General features: G+C 43.8%; 1 protein-coding gene across 4 annotated transcripts in view; it reads right to left on the bottom strand.

Annotated features, from left to right (window-relative positions):
* ADCY5 (adenylate cyclase 5) overlaps window positions 1-25,175 on the bottom strand; it is a 263,000-nt gene that overhangs the window by 20,042 nt on the left and 217,783 nt on the right. For all 4 annotated transcript variants that reach the window (XR_007243478.1, XM_048483745.1, XM_048483743.1 and 1 more), the window contains 5 exons: window positions 24,663-24,685; window positions 21,157-21,301; window positions 19,604-19,701; window positions 12,941-13,028; window positions 1,105-1,221 (listed from right to left, as the gene is read on the bottom strand). Coding sequence is in view for 3 of the 4 variants with exons in the window: in XM_048483745.1 (XP_048339702.1) it covers window positions 1,105-1,221; window positions 12,941-13,028; window positions 19,604-19,701; window positions 21,157-21,301; window positions 24,663-24,685 (471 nt within the window). In the remaining variant the exon portion in view is untranslated. The remainder of the gene's footprint in view (window positions 1-1,104; window positions 1,222-12,940; window positions 13,029-19,603; window positions 19,702-21,156; window positions 21,302-24,662; window positions 24,686-25,175) is intronic.

The following is a 25,175-nucleotide window of genomic DNA, read 5'->3' as shown; positions in this document are numbered from 1 at the left end:
TTTTGTTTATATCTCCACAATGGGAGAAATTAAATTCTTACTTTAAAAAAAAAGAAAGCTGGGAATTTAGAGAATTTGTTAAGCCTATTGTTACAATCCTTGAGTACTATATTGCTATTTTTGGTCCATTAAAAAATAAGAGGGGGTGCTTTGACGCCACTGATAATGACACTGATGACGACAGTACCTCCCTTTGAAATTCCTCATTATTTAAGCCATGTGCAGAAGAAAATAAATTGACAGCCCAATTGTACGGGGTGTGTGTGTGTGTGTGTGCAGATGTACAGAATAGCCTCCCTAAACCAATTCCGATGCTTGTGGATCAACTCCCCTCAAAAATCAGGTGTAACGTCAGCAGGTGGAAAAGGTCACTGTCTCAATAATTCAAGGGATCTTATCTTTCTCAATGCTTAACAGTCTTCATAGCAAATTTGAAAAAAAGAACTAAATGACTGAACATTTTCCTGAAATCTTGTATTCCAATAATCAATCAATAAAATCAATTTCATACAAACTCGTTAGCTGATTTTTTCATTGTCCTTTTAAAATATGTCAATCAAGACACACAGCTGATCAAACTCTTACACCACCTTATCAGAGAAGAAGAGTCTGGTTTTTGCTAAGAGAAGGGGACACATATTTCAGCAGTAGATTAAAAATTGCCAATAATTTTCAATCAGAGACATTTGCCTTATATTACAAGTTCTTCCAAGCAAGATCATCTATAGATTCATAAACTTTTCTGTTTTGTATTATATTCCACAGTTCAAGACACTGATATTGAGAGCCAGTGTGGTGTAATGGTTAAGAGAAGGTGGACTCTGATCTGGAGAACTGGGTTTGATTCCCCACTCCTCCACATGAGCGGTGGAGTCACCTTTGCTTACTGACTCCTACACATGCTTGCTGAGTGACCATGGGCTAGTCACAGTTCTTTGGAACTCTCTCAGCCCCACGTACCTCACAAGGTGTCTGTTGTGGTGATAAAAAGGGAAAGGAGTTGTAAGTCCCTTTGAATTACAGGAGAGAAAGGGAGATATAAATCCAAACTCTTCTCCATATATCACAGTGCAACTAAGCCAGCAAAAGCACAGTATAACATACCATGTTAACAAAGGCTGACAGGAAAACTAATATAATGGCAATGACTCCAACTATGGTGTTATTGGTCCTGTACTGAACAATCTTCCTTGAGAGAGTCTGGAGTGGAGCTGGGAAAAGCTGGGGATAAAAGGGAAAAGAGAGATTTCAAAACATGATCATATACACTTACAAACTGAAGAGTAAAATTTTTAACATGCTTAAATGCTGATCTCACATTGAAAAACCAAGAACATTTGGTGACCAGAATTGTGCATTATCTGTGCTTATAAACTAGGTCTCATATTTACTTACCAGGGGTGGAGAGTTACCAGCCCACAATTCTCAAGGAATTGATAATCAGGAAAAAATAGCCTCCACATAGTGGTGCTCTAGGAATGCTTCATAGTCTCTAGGGTCAAGGCCATAGTGTGTAGGACTGGAAGCCTAGAACATTACCTGGAACTGACATCACTCTGCCCACCTTAGCAACAGGTCCCTAAAAATTTCTGAGGCATTTGCTGAGACAGTGTTGGAAAACCTAAATGCCTACATTTTGAACTATGGACAATTGAACTGTAACTCTGGAATAAATGCATATATAAATTAGGGTATGCTTATTATCTTCTGATGATTTGCCTCTAGAATTCTCAATAATTTATTTATGAGGATGGGAAGAGAATCAAAATTTGAGCTTAAGTGGATGATAGCTACAACTGGAAAAAGGACTTGTGGCCATGAATCCTGGTAAGGGTGCTGAAACCTCAAACCCAGTTCTACACGCTGTCCTCGTCCCTGATTTTGTGCAGGATTGAGCCGAAATCCAGCGGAACGTCTCAGTTTCCCCTGCATTACGCTCAGTTTTTCTCTGTTCTGCACAAATTCTGGCATTTAGGGGACCAGCCTTCCTTCCCGGGAATGTCAGTAAACAAGCCTTTGTCGTCGTGGGCAGTGTCAGAAACCCAACCCATCTTTTAAAACTTTCTTGTTCATGCATTCTAACTATGGTACACACTATCAATAAAATAAGGGGGGGGGGGATCCAGAGCATCCTACAAGGGAAATTTAAACTTATTCTGCAAGAATAAGGGAAGTAAATAGAGAGAAAAGAAGGACTAATTAACATCCTTTTGGGATCTATAACTTTTCCCCAAGTGCAGGAGAGACATCACTTAACTGTTTAGAAGGCTAAGTCAAAACAGTACTTTCTATATAGGGGTGCTTGTTCAGGACTCATCAGCAAACCAATGTACCAACACTAATGCACTACATAAAAGAAACAAAATTGGTATGCTAACATTTTTAAGTGGAGTGGGAAGGAGAGAAGAGGGCATCTTGGTGGGGAGAAAAGAGGCATCATGTAATTCACTGAGTCTCAAATTTCAAGAGTGTTTGGGTTCATGACACACCAGCAAACCAACTAACTAACATCTGTACACTGTATAGAAAAAATTAAAAATACAATGAGAAATGAAGACAGGAAGTAGAAGGGGGGAGGAAACTTGTGGGATAGAGGGGGCATGGATTAGCAAGGTGGATACCATAGGGGCGTGCATTTGCATCGACAACAAATTTGAGAAAAGCTTTTTGCATATAGAGTCAAACCAATAAGACCTCACTTCAAAAGGAAAGCTCGCCGCTTACACGCTTGGGAAAGAAATGGGGATATCACGAATAGAGCCCAAACCAACTTTGGGACTGACCCAAAACATGCAGAACATTTTAAAAGTTGCAATCTCATAAAGCAATAAATCCAGCAAAAACAGGACATGCATAACAGCCTCCAGTCTTCAATCTGGCAGTTCTTTAGTGCCTGCAAACATACATGCATGCTCTGGCAGTAATAACATCATCCTGAATACTCACACAGAATCTGACTGTCAGTGCAAATGTAATACAAAACTGTGGTTTAATTAAACTAACTACGGCTAGTGTGATAATACAAGCACAAACCATTCCTAGAACTATGTTCATGGCCAAACTTCACATGATCTTAATTTTAAAAAATACTAATTTTCTTATGACTATTCCTTCCAACTATACAGCAGCCGTGGAAAATGGCATTTTATAAGCCCATGGGGGGCCTTATTGGCTTGGGACCATGGAGTTGGGGGAGGGGGAGCTCCTGCCTCTTTCCTTTGGCATTTTTTTAACCTGAAATGATTCAGGAAGGGTTTATACACCCAATTTCAGAGTTTCACATGTAATGTGATCTGCAGTTCTGAAATGTGGTAAATAATTCCTTCCAGGGCTGCTTTGGCCCAGACAAATGCCATGAGGGAAGGCAGCACTCCATGATCCCAGGCAGAACTGGACCTCTGCAGGCCTTTAAAATGCTGTTCCCCACACCTGCTGTGGAAAAAGTGAGCCCTGCCCTGACTCATTAGAAAACATGATGGGTAGTCTGGTCTTGAGGAGTACATCAAACTAGTTTCTCAAATCATGGTTTGAAGTTGGTTTATTAACCATAGCAGTGGTGACATACAAATCCTGACATGACTTCATCCTGGTAACATACAAATCCTGGTGACATGCAAATCCTGACATGACTTCATCTTAGCTTGTTACCTTGTACTGCCTTTGCTGCAATGCGAGCTGTGAAGTCAGCCCAGTCACTGTATAGCAGGGACTGGAGGTTACTTCATGAGACAAACAAGGATCTGATCTTTGCCTGAGGCCTTAAGCCAAATCTTGATTTCACAGAATAACCAGAAACAAAATAAACTGGGTCTGAGAGAGCATTTGATAGACCAGTTAATGTGAATTCATGGATAAAACCATTGCTAATATTCAAGTCCTGGCCTGGTGGGCTCAATGAACTGTCTTTTCTCCAGTTGCTTCCCCTTCCTCCATCCATTTTATAAATGGCATAAATCTGAAGAGAAACAAAGTAGGTCTTTCTAGAATATACAAGACTATATAGTTTCCCTCCTCGGTGTGCATTTTGTCTCTCCAGTTCTGTCCCTTGACAGGAAGCTGAGACATACACAAAAAGCACAAAAGTCCATCATTATGACTGCACCAATCTGCCTTCTAATAGATCTTTTTTAAAGGACAATGAGAAATGGCTTATATGCTGCTACTTAGTGATGACTAATCACACTCCCTCCCCCCGCCTTTTTGCTCCTCTTTCTTCCTGCACAGTTTGAGGGATCACATTTTCCCAGTGCACCACTTCCTACACAAGCATAATTATGAAACTGTTTGATGATAGAAGCTTTGATTAGCTGCTGCCTATTATAACAGGAGAAACAACCCTGCAGTAATGCTGAACGGCTTCACGCTTGATGCCTTTACCTGCATCCAACACTAATAGATACTTGCCCTCAAGCAAGGGAGGGGAGGGGAATTGGACAGGGGGAAAGGTAGGCCAGGATTCTGTGGTATACAAAATAAGATTTTAAAAAGCCTGGCCCTGATTTTGCATGTGGGTAAAAAAAGTATGCAAGTAAAACATCCCTTGGTTGCTATGTATGAATTATATCCAATATCACCCTTTTCATCACTAGCAAGCTGAAAGTTTACCTGTGCAGTTCTAAGCAGAGTTAGTTATCTCCTTCCAAGCCTATTGACCTCCATGGACTGAAGAATGCAACTGTGCTTAGGGCTGCACTGTAAATTCTTTGCAACATTTACATGACAAATATGCCAGGTAAAAAGCATAACAACAATTTTGTGTTAAGAATTTCCCTTACACTATTCAGGAATATGGATCTTGAGCAAAGCACTGAAGTATAAAATATGAGGCCAGGATGAGAACACAGTGACAATTTATGATGGGAGAGTTTTGCAAGAATAGGTGGGTGGACACTTGATGGTTCGGAAGGCTGGCATTTCACGCTCGAGAATATACTAAAGGGAAATTTCTCATACAACTTGCAAATTCTCTCCCCCCACCCCAACTCCACAGTGCTGGTGGCATCTACTCTCACAGATCTTACTTGGGCGGACCAGGGGATGTGCAAAAACCAATTTCTCAAGATTCCACATCAGCCTTACTTGAAGGCAGTGGTGGGATTCAGCAGGTTCACACTTCTGCAGAACCGGTTGTTAAAATGGTGCTTGTAAACAAACAGTTGTTAAATTATTTAAATCCCACCACCAGAACCGGTTGTTAAATTATTTGAATCCCATTGCTGCTTGTAGGCATGCTGGAATATTTCTGTTCTGTTTCACATGCTCTGTGAAAATGTTGGAGGTGTTGCAGACCCATAATTTATGCTGGCGTTGAATTCCACCATGTAGGAGCAAGGACTGTAAAGGCCCTGTGTAAAGGTTTCAATGGTTTCAATGGTGTTGATGGTAAGGTAACCTTGAGTGCATTCCACAGCCCGGGCGATGGGCCAGCTTCATCGGCGGGGACTTTATCTTTGCGCGGGAGATGAGGACTCCGTTCCCATGGGAAGCAGGAAGGGGGGATGGGGTGAATAGAGTTATAACCTGTGCTTCTGGCGGGAAGTGTCATTCCTGCCACTGCGTGTACTTGAGCTTTCTAAGATGTCTGAATAAGCGGTCTTTTCACCCAAAAGAGCCGCTTTTATTTCTGCGTCTATGGAATTCCTTACATTGTGGCAGGAAGCCTTAATCCATCTATCTTACTGGTGCAGTGGACCTCTAGTGTCTGAGCGGAGGTTGGAATGTTACTTTTCGCGAGGAAGTGCTTGGTAGCCCCAAAGAGGAAACGACGCTTTCCCTTCTGGATCTGGAGGAACGGCGGGCCTCGCTGACTCTTCCCCGTCCGTGATCAGCCCGCGAGTCTTCCTGCTACTCCGTTGGAACGCGAGGGCGGATGACGACCATGAGGGGACTTACATGAGTCGCTTAGGCTGTCTATGGATCGGCCTGTGGATCCGGATCTCTACGTTTTTTCGCCTGTGGATTACAAACCTCAGATGCAACCTGTCATGGAGAAGCACGGGCCTGACCACCTGTCACGGCAACCCAGGAATCCATTGAACGGTTTTGGACTCATTATTTTAATTGATGCTCCCAAAAAGAACCACCGTGTGGCACAGCACTGGGGCCGATCAAAAGGACACTGGGACTAAACCTGGGATTGGGAGGGGTATCCGTACTGTTTTCCATCGACCCCTGGCGGGTCAGCAGCAGCACCTGAGGTGCCTCCGGGGAGCCACCCGGTGGCTCACGGTGTCTCGATGTGTCTCCCTTCCAGATGACGAAGAGTCCGAAGAAAGCCTGCCACTCCCAGCCCGGATCTGTTCCCTCTCCATCGAAGGAGACCTGGGATGAGGAAGTGGGGGCGACAAAGGATGCCCAAGAAACATGGACCGTGAACGCCAGCTATGGGAGGAGGAGCGGGCACAGTTGCAGCAAAATGAAAACCTGCAGAGGGCGGCTTAGCATAAAGAAGTCCAGCTTCGAGTTGGACGAGGGCCAAAGATGCGCCTAACGACAATATGCCCAGAATCTGTCAGTCCATGATAAAGTCCTGGAACACTCCAGACTGGATTTACAAGCGGCAGCGTTCAGCAGGCCCTCTTGCCGCGCAAAGTGAGCTCACACTGCAGCAGCTTTTAAGCGGAGACCCGAACTGGCTAAATTGGAGCAGCTGCTCTGCATGCGCACCAGGATGCATTGACCGCCAAGGAGAGGGAGCTGGCGCTGCGCGTTGGAGAGGGAACTAAGGGGAGGCAGCAGACCAGGAAGCCTAAAGTTGGAGTCTATGCTGTTACTGATAATGCGGTGCCAGGGGAATTGCATTACTGGGTCCTGCCACTTAAGCGTATTGTACAGCCAGCACCCGATTCATTTCCGTGCAACAGCTGCCTGCCCAACCTGCTCAACCCGGCGCAACGCCGCCCCTGCGAGCCAAAAGAGCCGTGGAGCAGGGGTTACTATAGGCCCCGATACGGCCCGTTTTGATGGGACCGCTTCAAACTTCCCTACTTTATTTTGCAACTCAATGCCCACTTGGAAGACTATGATGATTTATACCGGTCTGGCGAAAAAAATGCGGGACATCGGCTCAGTAGTCCTGGATGGGGCAGCAGCCGACTGGTTCATTGACTCTCTTAGTTTGCAAGATGAAGATCTGCATACGGTGCCGTGATTCCTCCAAGCCTTAAAATGGCGCTTCCAAGATCCAGGCGCCGAGGTAAACTATCCAGCACCATCAAAACTATCCAGCAAGGCAACCGCTTCGTTTGCAGAATTTGCCCGTGAATTTAGATGCGGGCGGCTGCTCGCGACTCCCTCCTGAGTGGCCTGAGCATGAAATCACGAATACTTCTCGGATGCTGTGGGCGGCAAGCTGCATTGAAGCGGTGTTTTAATTCGGGTTCCCTCGTACTATTGCGGATTGGATCCAGTTGGGATCCCAGGTGGCGCCTGTCTGGAATCACGGCGCTGCGTGCGAGGAGGCATGCGCCAAAACTGCCACTGCACTCCACCAAGTCAAGCTCCAGCCGCCCTACTGGAAACCACCTCTGAGCGCCGTCGTCGACTGGGATTGTACGCTACACCGCGGAGGGCCAGGTCATCTAGCCGCCAACTGTCCCAAGAAACAAAACCAACACGCTCAGCTACGGCGCACTCCATCTGCCAAGCCACCACGCCCAGATCGGGGCCACCTCCGGCCAATTTCGTCTAAAGCGGTCATCGAAGGTGGAAGGGAGGGAAGCAGCTGTTTGCCTTTCTTCAGCCCCCATGGACATGGGTCCGACTCCTGATGCGGTGAGTGAAGGCAGCTCCCATTACTGTCCAAGCGTTTCTGGCCAACCCGCTAAACACACTCGCATTATAGCCTCGCCCTTGTGGATTCTGGCTGCTCCCATTGCTTAATGCGCCCCAGGTGGCAGAGGAGCTAGGTCTGGATCAAATTCCCTGGCTAAGCCCATTCTACCCAAATGGGACGGCAGCCCCACCGGGAACGAAGGACCGGCCCAGTTCAAAACAAACCGGTTCTCCTCCGTTGCGGCGACCATTGGGAGAAATTAGTTTTATTTTTGAAGCCAGTGGCCAAACACTCCATAGTTTTGGGCATGCCATGGTTATTACATGAACCAAAGTTCATTTGGAAGAATAGGATCCTAGAATTCACTGACCCTCCCTGCGGTGAACACATGAATTGGGGAAAACTAGCTTCTCCTGACACACCCCTCCCTGGCTTCATCAGCGTTGCTCGATTCTGTTGGCATCCCACCCGTACCATGATCTAGCCAGAGTTTTCAGAACAAGAATGCGATCAGTTGCCACCATAGAGACACTGACTGCAAAATCGTTAGCCCTTAACCAGGGGCGCAACTGCCCAAGGTAGAATCTACCGTATGAGTCCCAATGAGGAGAAGGAACTTTGTGCCTTCGGACAAAAACCTCGCTCGTGAGGTTCATCTGGCCGGGCTACCAAATACCTACATGCCCCGTTTGTTTTGTGAAAAGAAAGATGGGTCTTTACGGCTTTGCACAGATTATCGAGGTCTCAATGCAGTCTCCCTGTCCAATAAATACCCTTTGCCTTTGATCAAGGACCTTTTAGGATGCACTGGGCAAAGAGGCATTTTACTAAATTGGACTTGAGAGAAGCTTACTACAGGGTCAGAATTGCTGAAGGCTATGAACACTTGACTGCGTTTAACACAAAGTTTGGACAGTTTGAATACTTGATAATGCCATTCGGGTTAAATTGGGGCCCAGGCTTTTTATGGCCCTTATCAACGAAGTTCTCCATGATTTATTGTACAAGGGAGTTGTGGTATACTTAGATGGCGTTTTAATTTATTCACAAACCATAGAAGAGCATGAAACATTGGTTCGGGAGGTATTGAAGCAGCTTTGCTCGACAACTCTCTCTTTGCCAAACTATCCAAATGCTGTTTTCACCAGACCTCCATTGACTATTTGGGTTTACGGATCTACCGCCCGAGGGCTTGAAAATGGATCCTGCTAAAATTGACGCTGATCCTCCAATGGCCTGCCCCACCAACCATAAAGAACTCCAATCTTTTCTTGGTTTTGCTAATTTCTATCGTGACTTTATACCCCAATTAAGCTGAACTGACTCTCCCTCTCACAGACCTCTTAAGCACTAAGGGTAAAGATCCACTGTCCGCCAAAGCCGGGGCCCCTTTCCCTGGTCTGAAGAGTGTCAAACAGCCTTTCAACTCTTAAAGTCTGCTTTACCACGAACCTATCTTAAAGCACCCTGACCCAGATCTCCTGTTTGTGGTTCACGTGGATGCCTCGGACAAAGCACTTAGGGCAGCCCTGTTTGCAGAAAAAATAAAGATGGTAGGCTGGTTCCGTGTGCTTATTTATCTAAGAAATTCTCTGGTGCTGAACTCCAACTGGACTGTAGGGGATAAAGAGACTGCAGCCATCAAAGTAGCACTCTCCACTTGGCGCCACTGGCTGGAGGGGGCTAAACACCCTTTCAGGTTTGGTCGGATCACAAAAACCTGGCAGCTCTTTCCACCCCCCTCAAGATGTCCATAAAACAACTCCGTTGGGCGATTTCTTTTCGTTTCTCGTTTACAGTCCATTTTTTCCCGGGAAAACCAATAAACTGGCTGGCCAGCTCACAGCGCCTACCGGGAGGGTGGAGCTGCCTTACGAGACATTCCACGCACTGTTCTCTCTCCCTCCCAGTTGGGGCTGGCTGTCACCCGATCTCAAAAGCGTCCACTCCTCCTCCACCCCCCATTCCTAGTCTCGCTCTCCTTTCCTGCGGGGAACTTCGAGGGAGGCCGGGGCTGCCGCGAGCCTCCAGCGAAGAAGAAGTGACTCCCAATTGCGTTTGGAGAATGGAGTTTGGCCCGGAGGGAATGTTGATGCGGTGCCTCCCCTCCTCCGCCAAGCAGGTTCTGGAAGCCTGCCACGATGCCCTTCGGCTGGACATTTTGGCTTTCTAAAACTCTGCATTTGGCCGCCCGGCAGTTCTGGTGGCACTTAATGCGCCAAGGACGATGAGGCATATATTAAGGGCTGCTTTCGGTTTGTGCAGAAGCCAAAACCATCCGGGAAAGCCCCATGGGCTGTTGAAACCTCTCCGGTGGCCTCCAGCCCTTGGGAAGTCATCTCCATGGATTTTTATTACAGATTTGCCGAAAGTCATGGCAACCGCGGTTTTGTGGGTGGTGGTGGACTTATTTTCTAAACAAGCCCATTTTATTCCATGTGCTTCCATCCCCTCCGGCTCCTAAGTTGGCACGGCTGTTCATTTCAACATGTTTACCGTCCTACATTTCCGCCCCCGTTAAGGTGGTCTCCGACCCTTGACCCCAATTCATCTCGAGTTCTGGAAGGCGTTTTTTTGGGATTGTTGGGGGGCAGCCCGACATGTCGCCGCCTACCACGTTCAAAGTGACGGTGAGGCGGAGAGAGCGAACAGAACCCTAGAGCAGTAGTTGCGTTGTTACACCAACTACCACCAAGACAATTGGTGCGAGCTTATTCCGCTTTGCGAGTAATGCGCCTATAACAATGCGGTTCATAGCAGTACTAAAGAAAACCCCTTTGAAATTGTGTCTGGTCACTCCTTCCCGCCCGTTGCCACAACTACTCGCGACAGCTTTGGACCCTCAGAGTTTCAACAATGGATTTCATCCCTAGCCGAGGGGTGGAAATCGGTCCAGACAGCCTTTACAACAGGCTAAGGACTCCCAAAAGCTGCAAGCGGATAAACACCTTCAGATTTCCCTCTCGCGTTAGTAGGCGGCTTGGGTGTATTTGTTCACCAAAATCTCCAGAGGCGTCATAAATTTTCCAAACTTGGCAAAAGATTCGTGGGACCTTTTCAGATTACTAAAGTGATTAATGATGTCACTGCCCGATTGGATTTGCCTAACTCTCTTAGTAACATTCATCCTGTCTTCCATTCCAGCTTGCTCAAAAGGGCTCCGGCACCGATGTCTGTAGCGCGACCGGAGGCCCACCGACTATTATTGATGGCCCACAAGCACTCTGAAATTGGCGCTTCATCCTGGACTCTCCAGCTTTAATCGTAAGCGCTTGCAATATTTAGTCTCTTGGGTGGGATATTCCTCTGGGTATAATCAATGGGTTTTGTTATTCGAAAATATTGACGCCCACCCTTATTTCTGCTTTCCACCGGCCTTTCATGAAACCTGGGGAGGGTCTTCTTTTAAGGGAGGCAGAGTGTAAAGGTTTCAATGGTTTCAATAGTGTTGATGGTAAGGTAACCTTGAGGGCATTCCACAGCCCGGGCGAGGGGCCAGGTTCATCGTGAGGGACTTTATCTTTGCGCGGGAGATGAGGACTCCGTTCCCATGGGAAGCAGGAAGGGGGGATGGGGTGAATAGAGTTATAACCTGTGCTTCTGGCGGGAAGTGTCATTCCTGCCACTGCGTGTACTTGAGCTTTCTAAGATGTCTGAATAAACGGTCTTTTTCACCAAAGAGCCTTTTATTTCTGCTTCTATGGAATTCCTTACACCCTGGCTCTGGTGGATGGCAGACATATATTCCTGGGGCTGGGGATCACGAGGCAATTGCTATCAGAGGACCACAAGGTCTTCTATGGGCAATATGGGGAAAGGCGGTCCCAGAGGTACAATGGTCCCAGACTGCTCAAGGCCTTAAAGGTCAATATCAAAACCTTGAAAACAATCTGGAAGATATATAATAAAGGAAATTGCTTCCTCTTGACTGAACAGCACATTAAATCTTTACAATGATCACCTGTCACCTATCTCAAGCAATACAAGTACTGGTAGGGCATGAATTCTGTCTTTCAGATTTATTAGTGAACACACTGCACACCTATACTTCACTGTATCGCCAATAACACAAAATGAGATTTCTCAAAAAAAAAAAATCAGTCATGAAAATTCACTATGATTGGGGGGGGGGGGGGAGGAGACAGTTGTGCTTAAGGCAGTTGCCATGAAGTTGAAAACGAAACAGCACACAACAATTAGTGATGGGAAAAACAGTGTTTTGAACCAGCATTGTTTTTTCCTCAGTTGTTGACATCTTGAATGTCTAGACCAGTGGTGGCGAACCTTTGGCACTCCAGATGTTATGGACTTCAATTCCCAGTTGGCCATGCTGGCAGGGGCTGATGGGAATTATAGTCCATAACATCTGGAGTGCCAAAGGTTTGCCACCACTGGTCTAGGGTAGGAATCAGCAAAGACCCAGATGTATTGTCAAAGGCTTTCACGGCCAGATTCAACTGGTTCTGGTGGGTTTTCCGGGCTGTGTGGCCGTGGTCTGGTGGATTTTGTTCCTAACGTTTCGCCTGCATCTGTGGCTGGCATCTTCAGAGGTGTATCACAGAGAAAAGTTTGTTTCAAATGTTCATTTCAGTTCTCAGGTGCTTCCCATGTGCCCAAAAGAATTGCTCCTGATCTCAAGGACAGTCATTATTATGTAATCTCCTTTGCAACTCAAAATCTCCTCCCAGGCTTGAAAAGCAACAGAGGGCCATTCAGATGTTGCCACTTACACCTCTCAGGTAAACAGGACTGAGCAGATTAGATACATCCTCTCCAGCGTGAACAGCAACAGCACTGTGATCCCAGTCAAATCACACCACTCCCTCCAGAGTTGCTATTTATTGGAATTTAAAGAGACACCAGGTATATCACGAGTCTCTAACAACTGGTCTAGTTTGGTCTCCATTCAAATGGTAGAGCCATTAGTGCAGCTCTTTTTCAGTTAAGGATATAGTTCCCACAAACAGTAGTTGTCAACTAAAGCTGTATAGTGTGAATGAACAAATCACCCTACTGGTAGACAGATAAGTTCAAGATAGACAGATACAGAGAGAATCCAGAATGATGAGTTTATTAGACAACTAATAAAACACAGCTACTATTAAAGACTGGTAGGCTGATTTAAACTGATATTAAAGCAAAACAATTTACATTTCTACTACTTACCTTTATGCAGGAGTAAATAACTGAAACAAACACCATTGTGGTCAGGATCACAACACTGGTGAGGTAAAACCCCAGCATAAACATGGAGCTGAAACAAAGAAAAAAGATATGGATGTGGGATATGGATAGCAAACATGTAGATACTGGCGTAGGGCTGCCAACTCTGGGTTGGAAAATTCCTGGAAATTTAGGAGCAGAACCTGCAGAGGGCTTGGTTTGGGGAAGGAAGGGGCATCAGTTGGGTACAATGTCACAAAGTCCACCCTCCCTCCAAAGAAGCCATTTTATCAAAGGAAACTGATCCCTGTCATCTGAAGAGCAGTTCCCATTCCAGGAGATCTCCAGGCGCTAACTGGAAGTTTGGCAATCCTACTCTGGCAGATGACACAAAAGCAGATCACAATTCACCTTTAAATTATCAGCATAGCCAGTGATTAAAGGCAGAATGACATCTGGGATAGGGAAAGCCAGCCTGCTGAAATGAGCGCTCCAGGAGGCGAAGAATATGTTATGATTGGAGATTGATTACTGTGGGTCAATTCTCAAGTCAGCAATAAGGGAAAACAATAACCCTGGATGGCAGCTCAGTGAATTAGAGATGGAAGCAAACGGCAGCCAAGCACAGTACAATTAATCTGCACAATGCATTATATTTTTTAAAAAAAACCCAAAACAATTTACAATTGTTCTAATGACTGTATTCAGTGCATTATTAAAGCAACCACCAGCCCAATAGCAACAGCCGGAAGGACATCATTAGAAGGTGAACCGTCAAATTAGCATTTAGTGTCTCTCTGCACCATGAATTTATGCTGTTTCACACTAGTTTGTTTTTCATGCCTTCCCCCAAGGAGCTTCAGGATCTGTAGTGTGTTTAGGGCAGATTATTCAGCACTGCCACCATTTTTAGACACCCCGGACCCACCACCATAAAACTATAGTTTCTAGGTTGATTCTGCATCCATTATTTTTGAATCCGGGTCCATTTGATTCTGTTTTTGTCCTTCGCATGGTTGCCCGTTTTCCGTGCTGGAAACAACCCTTTGCATAAACCTGCTTTTTCTTTTTTACAATGCATACACGCAGTCCAGCAACCCTGGGAGCCCAAGCAGGAACTCCCCCTCCCATTTTTCCAGTGTGGAAAAAAAAGTTTTGGGCTTGGAAACCATGACACATGTTAACATGAAGCATGCAAAAAAAAAAAACCTCCCACTTAACACTGTGATATACAAAATAATAAAATCTGTCCAAAAAGAGAGCAAAGCAATATGTCCCATCTACATCCAAAGGTGTGAATCTCCTAGCTGCGTGCTCTGAGTATCCAAAAAATTAATAGGAAAGGAAACAGGGGCCATTGCTCACAACGTCCCTGTTTGTCATTAATCTGTTGCTGTACACATTTGGGTGAAATGTGCTCACAGTCACTGCCAAGGGGAGAAAACGTGCTTGGGGGACGTTTCTGAAATGGCAGGCTATCTCACTGGTTGGCAGCTCAGCAGAAACTAAACTGACATGATGTAAGACAGGAGACCAGGCCGGGGGAGGGGGGCGGGAAAAATAAAGTGGTTTGATGTCTATGCTGTTCCCACCGAAGCGAGTTCAACCCGAGATTTTTCAAAAAGATTTTTGCGATTTTGCAATTTTTTAAAACCCAGGTTGAAGGAAATATCGTGGGTCAATCCCGCTTTGGGGAAGAGACCCATGCAAAGTTCTTGCCCAAACCAGAATGTTTCCCTTCTTCAATCTGCTATATTTGTACTGTGCAGAATTGACCTAGACTTCCCTGAGGCAAGGAAATTACTCTAAAGCCAAATCAAATCTGTACATCAGGTAAGTAAACCGGGTCATTGATTGGGATGTTTATGGTTTAAGTTTGAACCAGTAAAAAGTAGTGAATTACTATGGTGTCCACTGCATTTCATACCAGATTGGTGAACTCCTTTGTATTTTATTTGTGTGCCATAAAGGAGACACATGGACCAATAACACATACGAGGCATGGAACTCTGCCCCACTTTTAATATCCCATTAAAACCTTTTTTCATAGACGCTGCTCACTTTCTATATGGGGACTAAGGAACTGCACTAGAATATTCATAAAATATTGAGCAAGTTGGCTACCAGCAGCCACACCTCTCTTTTCACCACCCTCATGTGGTTCTCTTGCCCATCTTGAAACAAAACACCCATCAAGTGACACAACAGCACTGCACAGATTGAGAGCTGGGGTGGTGGCCATAAGGCCCACAATTGCTGATGCTGCATAGGAGGTAGGGCCCAATCATAATGCTACCGAATAAAGGAGACAAAATTGCTCTCTTGCACTAGCAACAGTGACAATATGCTTGACGGTATGCTCCACAGCTGCCATGCAAAAGCACATAGGAGCAACAATCGGAAAGACTATTTTTGGAGTAAAACTTTCTGTTCCATTTTGAACCTATCAAATTTGATTGTAGAATTATTGGTAACAACTTTCCTTAGTGGTTTATTATATTTTTTAAAAATGACAACAAATAAAGCAGACTTTCCTCCCTCCTGCCGCTCCACCTCATCCATAATTTAACAGCAATGATGATCATACTCAGTAACATTAAGGCTAACCACATGAAAGCCAGCTGGGTTTCATGCTCTTCCCTGACTACAAAGAGCAATTCCACTTGCTAATTTATTCACCAGGCTTTTGTGGCGTTCCTGCTGATTATTCTAAAACTATGCCCACCGTTTTGTCCCTCCCCCCAATATTTCAGCATCAGAACCCTTCAAAACTTTCTCTTGAAAGCACACAAACAAGTACACTGCAGAAACACATTCAAGACTTGAGCACATGGCTACATCTGGCTATAATGACTACAGGGCTATAATGACTTCCTTCTGGTAAACACCTGGGAAACTGGAAAGATGAAGAAAAAACTTGTTGGCATAATCTATAGCTCTTGAACATCAGCAGACCTTGCAACTACTTATATGATCTTACTTAGTTAATGGGGACCCTGACCTGGATGGACCCCCCCCCCCTGGATGGACCAGGCTAGTTTTGGGATCTCAGAAGCTAAGCAGGATTAGCCCTGATTAGTAACTGGATGGGAGACCACCATCTCTTGCCTTAAAATCCCTAAGGGGCTGCCATAAGTCAGCTGCAACTTGACAGCACTTTAGATGGCACTTGAATGGGGATTACTCTAAAGCAAGTGGGCCATATTTGCTTGGAGAACACGTCTGGACTGAAAAAACTTCTTTCAAAAGGCGCAGTTACTGAAATTTTAAAACATAGAATTCTCATATGTAAATTGACCCAATTCTTACTAATAGGACACATGGCAGCACTTCAAATGAAAAATAAGAACATAAGAACAAGCCAGCTGGATCAGTCCATCTAATCCAGCACTCTGCTACTCGCAGTGGCCCACCAGATGCCTTTGGGAGCTCACATGCAGGATGTGAAAGTGCACATTCCTGGGGACTCATCCTGCCACTTCAGAGCACGACACCAAGCACAGGGTGATCGGAGGCTGAGAGCAATAAATTTGTCTCCACAGTAATCAATCTGATGTCCATTTACAAAACCCAACAAATGTTTAGTAGTCCAAGGTGATAGTGTGGTTTGTAATGTATGTTGTTAGTATTTGGCTGTAGCAGTGTTGTTAACGTGAGGGTGGGTGGAGGAGTACTTTTTCACAGCCTGTCTGTTAACGTTGGGGTGACATTCAGCATACTTCTTTGCAGCCTGTTTGTGAACTTTGGGGTGACATGCAGCATATTTCCTCACAGCCTGTCTGTGGACTGATGGGTTTGTTTTCGCATATTTTGCAGCAGCTTCCTGTAGTTGTCTTTTTATAATGCAGTGTGTAAAGCGCTTTCTGTGTTTAATTCCTCTTCTCCCTGTAGCAGTTTCAGCAGAAGGGATAGGTTTGCATGCGTTGTGGAGGGCAGTGTGAGAGTGCATTTGGCGCACCTTGGTGAAGGACATGAATCTGGTAATGTTTAACTGTCACCCTAAGAATGTTTGTGCAGCATGTCTGTGATCTGAGCAGTTGGTTTGTCCTTAGAATGTTCGCGCAGATGGCTAGATATGAGCAGTGAAAAAAGTAAATAGGTAATAAATCGAGTGGAAGTGAATATTTTGGGAAATCGTTTCTTAGTGAGCACCTAAACCACATAATGAACTGGTGTGCCAAATTTCAACTTTGTAGGTTCGGTGGTTTTTGAGCTTTTGATGAGTCAGTCAGTGGTATTTCACGTTTATAGATATAGATTCAGGGGGTGCATTACAGTTGTCCACAGCTGGCTAACCAGTAGAAGCTAATAAAAGGGCACCCCTGGTCACAGCTGCTATCTGCTTATCTAATGGTAGGTCTGGGTCCAAGAGCACCTCCAGATTAGGGGCCTGGAGTACTGTGTTCAGTTCTGGTCACCACATCTCAGAAAGGATATCGAAGAGATAGAAAAAGTTCAGAGAAGGGCAACGAGGATGATTGAGGGATTGGAGCTCTTTCCTTATGAGGAGAGGCTGCAGCGTTCGGGACTCTTTAGTTTAGTTTGGAGAGGAGATGTCTGAGGGGGGAAATGATTGAAGTCTATAAAATTATGCATGGGATAGAAAATGTTAACAGAGAGAAATTTTTCTCTTTTTCTCACAATACTAAAACCAGGAGGCATCCACTGAAAATTCTGGGGGGAAGAATTAAGACCAATAAAAGGAAATATTTCTTCACACAACGCGTGATTGGTGTTTGGAATAGGCTGCCACAGGAGGTGGTGATGGCCACTGACCTGGATAGCTTTAAAAGGGGCTTGGACAGATTTATGGAGTAGAAGTCGATCTATGGCTACCAATCTTGATCCTCCTTGATCTGAGATTGCAAATGCCTTAGCAGACCAGGTGCTCAGGAGCAGCAGCAGCAGCAGCAGAAGGCCATTGCTTCTCTACGAGCGGGGTTCCTATTTACTGCAACGGAGATTGTGTTTCCACATGTAATAGCTATGCCCTCTGTTAAAGTTATGGGTATGGCAGTTTTGAAACCTGCCTGACACTTATTAGGACTCGTCTCTTATCCAGTTGTCAGTATTGTTATGATAAAAATCCCAGATTCTGCAAAAGCTACACAAGCCACAAGAATGGATTTACAGCAGAGTATGGCTACTGAGCATGGCTATGCCTAATGAGCAAAGCTGCATAAATCGATAGGAATGTTCCCTCATGCAAGCAGAATGTCACTTCTGAAAAGATGAGGTGTGTGTGATGGCTGTGCTTTTTGACACTTTCCCTGCAGTCCTCTCACCTCTCACTCTTGAGGGTACCTTGACCCTCAGGAGCAGCTTGAAAGGGGTCAATGGGATAGCGATGGGAGGGGAAACAGGTCCACCTCACTCAAAGGCAATGCATTTATTTTCATGATTCATTTGAGAACTGGCGTTGAATTTTCTTCATGTGGATGTATGAAAATACAAAAGAATGGTACCCTCAGCAGACAATCGTTTTCCTTTGATATGAAAAATACATTAAACCAGATTTTTTAACAAAACAGAAATGCTGACTGTACAAGCGACAACCCCTCCCCTTTCAGTGTTAACTGACAACGTAAAAACACATTATTTTGCACAATCATAACTGCATATATTGCACAGGTATGCACTTTTCAAAAAGGGGTCCCAAACAAGGAAGCTGCAGATTCAAAAGGATGATAGCACGGTGTGGCGATTAGTGTTGGACTGGGATCTGGGAGAGTGAAGCTAGAATCCCCACTCTGCCCTAGAAGCTCACTGGTGATCTTGGGACACTCTCAGGAGCAGCAGTGGCGTAGGAGGTTAAGAGCTCGTGTATCTAATCTGGAGGGACCGGGTTTGATTCCCAGCTCTGCCGCTTGAGTTGTGGAGGCTTATCTGGGGAATTCAGATTAGCCTGGGCACTCCCACACACACCAGCTGGGTGACCTTGGGCTAGTCACAGCTTCTCGGAGTTCTCTCAGCCCCACCCACCTCACAGGGTGTTTGTTGTGAGAGGAGAAGGGCAAGGAGATTGTAAGCCCCTTTGAGTCTCCTGCAGGAGAGAAAGGGGGGATATAAATCAAAACTCCTCTTCTTCTTCTTCTTCAGCTTCACCTGCCCATGGTTGCTGTGTGGCTCAAACGGAGGAGAGGAGAACACTGTAAGGCACTTTGGGTCCCCACTGGGGAGAAAGGTAGGGTACCAATGAAATAAATAAATAAATAGAATAAAATACATCTGCTCAAAGGAGAGCCATAATGCTCGCCAGGTTTAATGTTATGCCTTCTGCCTTGTTACATGGCAGATTTAACAAGCAAGAAAAGGCTAAAAGATTGTGCCCGTGTAATGATGGCTCAGTTGAATCTCTGGCCCACCAATTACTACACTGTCTCAGATTCAAGGAAATCAGATCCAAGTATGTGAATCTTACTCCTTTACATTTACCCGATCTCCCCGATTTATTTAGATTACACTACTTGTTGGACAATCCTGATCCTTCTCTCTGTATGATAGTGGCAGACTTTCTCCTGGAAATTACTAAATGCCAGTAGATTTCCTTCAACTATATGTTTTTTTAATCCGTTTTTTATTATTGTTGTACTGCTGTCTATGCCAATAAAGGCTTGCTAAGAAAAAAAATACATAATGCAAGTATTGATACCAAGATGTACTCACTGTGGCACAATTGTGATTTGAACAAAGCAGATGAAGAGGAAGACTAGGGAGGCACAAGCCACATATGCACCAAATCGATCGTCCACCTGTTTGGAGTACTGCAAAACAAATATTAAGCTGCATATCACACACAGACTTGGCAGAAGAGATCCCCTCACAAAACTTGCATTTCTCAGCCCCTGCTCGCTTCACTGCTAGCTTTTATTGGTCATCTGCACAAAAGATCTGCAACAGGGATCCACAACAGCAAAAAGACAAAGTGGCAGATCCTGCCTGCCCCACTGAAGTGCAGATGAGAGGATGAGATTTCAAGAACGAAAGAGGCACATTAGACAGGGGTGCTTATCCCTCCCCTCAGCCCACTGCCTTAAGTCATTGTCCTCCCAGGTGAATTTCAATAATGGAAGTGGGACAGGCTAGAAGACAAGTTGCTGGGTAGACAGACCTGTGTGTGGGAGCAGGGAAGAAGTAAGTGATGGCAGAGGGAGGGAGTCCAGCCCTGACTACCCACTGTCATTTTTTACACAAGGGAAACATGGGATGGAGGGCATTCATGTGCCCACCTCCCCATCCCAGGTTTGGGATTCTAAATCAGTACATGAACAGATGATAGTGGTGCCAATCTTTGGGTAAATGAAAGTGAGAGGGAAATATGATTATAATTAACTAAATTACTATAGGAACAGATAGAAAAACAAGGAGGGAAGGATAGACAATGTAAAAATCGTACAGCTGAGCAGCTGCCAAACAGCCTGCTAGTGAAAGGAAGTAGGAAAAGGGATGTTTTGCAACAGGGGAGAGAGAAAGGATAGAGAGGAAGCTCTAGGAAAGGGTTCTGCAGGAATGAGAAAGAGGGAGAACAAAATACGAGAGCACTGGGAATGAGGGGGAAGGGAAAACAGGCCAAAAGAGAATGACCCAGAAAGGGGGGGAGAGATGATGGAGAACAAAAGAAAGATCAGCCAAAAGGGACGGAAAGGGTCACACATTTCCTGATACTGAAATGGTGTTAAGAGTCATGGTAGAGGAGAGACAGTAGGGCAAAACTGTTTTGAAAATGTTGGACCTACAGACCAATGGAGTGGGGGGTGGGGTGGTAGTTCTATATCCTGAAGTAGCTATTCTATATCCTGAAGTAGCTAAATTGCCCTTCCCCCATACACACACAATTTGCACATGATTGAGGATAACCTTTTTAAAGTCACACAATTGGTACATGAATGGGACCGATCCTTTTAAAGACACATACTTCAATCCTACAATAGAAAGAGCTTCCCCACCTTACCTTTCCCCAAAGAGCACCTCTACCCCCCACCAACATACAGTGCATTTTGTCAGCAAAATATTTTTGGGGCAAAGAGGCTGCTGGCAAAAGGCAGAAAGCTTCCATGAACTCTCTCCATTCATACCATTGCAGGATCCAATCCTTCAATTAATTTTAATTAATTAATTAATTAATTAATTAATTAATTTTATATATTACCCGCCCTTTGGTTATAACCGACTGTGTATAATTTGACTTCTTCACAGTTACACTTCTTGAGGGAAATTACCTTCTTCTCCAAGTCAAGCTCCCTGAATGTTAAGAGGAATTTGCGAACATGTTCAGAACGTAACCGGTCTATACTTCTGGCATCAATAGCACGACCTAAAAACTCATCCACCTCATCTTCTGGATTCATGCTTTCCTGGATATTCCTATGATGATATTGCAAAGCAGAGAGTGGTAAGGGTTGCTAGAGTATTAAAATGGAAAAGGATTTTCTCTGATTTGCCATTGAAAGATAATCTGTTTATCACATCTGGCATTGCAAGTGTAGCCCAGTTGTAATCTCAAGGGGAAATACTATTACTTTCTAGTTCCCTGGTCTCAGGCCCAGAGGAGGTTTGATGGGCCTCAACCAGGGCCAGGACTTCTTTGGCTCTGGCCCAAGACTGGTTGAATGCTCTGTCCAATGAGACCAGAGTCCTATAGGACCTTAGGCAGTTCCAAAGGGCCTGTAAGACACGGCTCTTCCAGGGTTGAGGCAGCTATGATGTATCTGGCCTCCCCCTCCTTCTTTTCCACTGAGTTCCATCATGCATGAAAAGTAGATGCTCTGCCACTGAGTTATGGCTCCTTCCCTTTATGGAGTATAGTAGATTTCCACATTTCACATATTTGTCATTAGGGTATCAATGAAGTCACTGCCAGCTTGTTGAACAAAATAAATTTTCCTATAGTTCCTACTGAATTATATCAGACGTACCACTCATTCATAACTTCAAATTAAGTCCCATCAGATAATAGACACAACATGTGCCCATCAGATAACAGACAAAGGCCTCATGACTTGTAATTTTATCCAGTGGAACAAAAGACCCACAGAGCTCAGCTGCAACAACACCAAGCTTCAATGACCCCAAGTTCAATAATCCAGTTTCACTATAGTATCTAACACCAATGAACATTGCTCAAGTCAGGGTTTTGCTTAGAAGACTGTACCCCTGATCTTTCAAATAGGATAAAGAGTCTATGTACTGTGGCTTGGACAGATACAAATAAGAAGGCCAACAGCCAAATCCAGAGGCTGCAGATGGGGGCAATGTTGCTGCTGCCCTGCTGCGCTACTCAAGAGGGCTTCCAGGCAGCATGGCATGGCATGACAGCAAAAATGAAAAAACCCTGTTTGCTTAGAAAGCCCTCCATGGGGCAAAACAGAATATGCTACGCTTTTGGTGGCGTAAGTCCAAGGGCTGCACCAGGGGCATTCCTGGCCTGAATGCTCCACTCCCAGAGACGCTCCTAGCTCACCCCCAGTGGTGCCATGTATTAGACTACTATAATTCACTACACTCAAAGCAAAACAAAAACAAAAATCCTACGAAGGCACATTCAAATGATCTCATTCACCATACATAACTGAAACAGTAAAATAATCTCATGGTGACCTCTTAATAATATCAAAAATTAACAAATTAACTGAGCTTCAGATATTTTAAAATTCAAAAACAAACAATTCCATCTAAACACTACACTATGATATCAGTGCTTTAAAAATTCCCTGTAATTGCAAAAAAAAATTAGGAAGAAATCATCCGTGCATTTATTCTACATGGGCTTATTGGTATAGAATTAAAAGTCTTCAGCTCTTATGCAACAAAATAAATAACATTCAACTTCATATCCTTATGGAGCCTCCAAGAATATTTTACATCCATCTTGAGGAGGTACTGATTTAGTACAAAAACCCTGCAATGTTTTAATAAATGGCAGGAAACAACTATGAAGCCTAGATCTTGAATTATTCATCTCAGATTCCCACAGCTACATAAAATTCACTTGGTCTTCTCTGACATCTGTACAATAAAAATGCTACTTTAACAAATATTCTTAATTAGTAAACAACACTGGTGATAAATTTGATGCTCTCTCTTCCCATCCCACTTTCCTCTTATGTAAGTTAGTTCGTTAGATCCTGAAAGTAGTCTCTAATATTCCTGAGAGGCCATTACAAATTAGCTGGGGTTCAATGGCTGCAGTCAGTGGCCACCCAGACATTAGAGCTGAGGTGTTTATTAGAATCAGATTTATTGTTCATAAATCTATATGAAATGCATTTACATAGCAGTAGTAGAGTACCAGCTACTGCTATTTTCTGAGGAAATATGGAGTTTGGAGTGTGGGTGTACTGCATTTATTAGACAAAGAAAATGAAATGGAAACAATTTCAGAATAAAATCAATAAGGAAAAATCATTTCACAAGAAAGATCATTGACTGAAAAAGCATTCAACCTCAAACACTAACAATTATTTTATCCTAAGAAGACTAAGACCTTTGGAGACTGCTGCTCTTTTAAAATGGCTGTATAAATTAGCACGTGGGCATGTTTCATTGAAAATATTTCCTCATTAAGCTTCTTATTATGACTATTACTACAGCAATTTAGCTTTTAGTCTCACAAAAGCATGGTAAAATTAAGAACCACAAACGTAGGGAATGTTCTATCACAAAAATTTATTGGAGGAAACAAGTTGGAAATATGACATTAAATATGAATTCACACTTTGAAAATGGTTCTGAGTTTTTGCAGTGGTTATTTCAAAGCATCCTGATTTCAATTTTAGGTGTGTTTTGTATTGGCTCTACTATTAATGCCTCATATGTATGCCTCATATGTAGTGCTTCTTCCATATAATCTTAAGATAGAAGGTTAAGTACATTTTTTGCAATCTTCAGATGAAGGTTGTTTGAGAGGTGTGTGCTTACTCTGACTCCTGTGCTGTTTTGCAAGTTCCTATGGACCTTCTCCCCAGTCCTGTTATTAACTCTTGAACAAAAAAGCTAAGTATTTCATATTTTTTCACTTAGAGGAAAAATATTCAACTAGAAAAACCACAGGTTGCGAGACAACCCGTCCATAAGAAGCCTTGATCCAAACTGGGTCCATGCAGCATAGTTTCAGTTCACATTTTTCAAATGTCATGAATTTTGCAGCATCTCTAGTATGACCGATAAAGGTCTATAAAGGCCTACAAGCAATATTTTCTCTACTGTACTTCTATTAAAGTCACAAACTACTTCTATTTATAACATCTTCCTCTACTTCCCCCCTCCTCCTTTTGTGTTTCCAGGTACCACCCATTTGGTTTTCTTCATTCTCTTACACAAAATCATCATTCCGACCTCCCCACTTCAACCATCTTTGTTTTTAAATAAAGGCCATTCAGAAGTCTTATGACAGTGTTGCTGCCTATCAGTTGTCAAATAAAACTCCCTGAAATGAAAATGTGATTTAAAAAAAATAAAGTAGGATATCAATTTTGAAACAAAAACATTTTTTTTTTGCTCAAGAACAAATGTTTAAGAACAAATGGGAAAATCATGGGATCTAAGGGAACATGTGTTTGTCATATGGGCTTCTGTGCTTGTAGGTTGTTCAGAAACCTAATAAACATTTAATGGGTAAATGTAAATTCAGAAGCATGATAATTAGAATGCAATACCATACTTTTCAGATGATTAAACTTCAAATTGCAATAGAAACAAATAGAAACAAATAATTTTTTTTCCTTACTTGTCTTTTGGATCTTCAAAACCCTGAAAGGAAAATTAGAAAAAAAATTAATTAGACTTGAGTACAGTGAAGAATTTCGCAGCATTACACTTAATATGGCAACTTGATAACTGTGCTTGGAACTCTTCATCCTGCACAGCCTAGAACTTATCAGGGCTGGGAGACAGGGGTGATGATTAGGAAAGACCAATAAAAGAAGCCTGGAACATGTTAATAAAGAAGCTTGTGATCTTTCCCCATAGGAGAGGCTCCCATGCCAATTATGGTTACACGTGAATAAACGCCTCAGAAGGGCTCAGTTTGCTCTAGTTAATTGATGTGTTCCATGTTCTGATTAATCTTTGGGTTGTAAATGCGACAAAAGACAGACAAATCACCTCTCTTTGAAAAATGTTCAGGGAATTATGACAGTGCTTAAAAATCTTTTCTCAAGAGGGAATTTGATCAGAGAAAGTCAGAGGTTTAGAAGAAGTGTGGCAAAGTCATTTAGTCATCAAAGTAGTATGGAAAGAA

This window comes from Sphaerodactylus townsendi, linkage group LG02, assembly GCF_021028975.2.
Source record: "Sphaerodactylus townsendi isolate TG3544 linkage group LG02, MPM_Stown_v2.3, whole genome shotgun sequence".
Taxonomy (NCBI): Eukaryota; Metazoa; Chordata; class Lepidosauria; order Squamata; family Sphaerodactylidae; genus Sphaerodactylus; species Sphaerodactylus townsendi.
The sequence above is the reverse complement of the archived record's forward strand: the minus strand, read 5'-3'. Positions and strand labels throughout refer to the sequence as shown.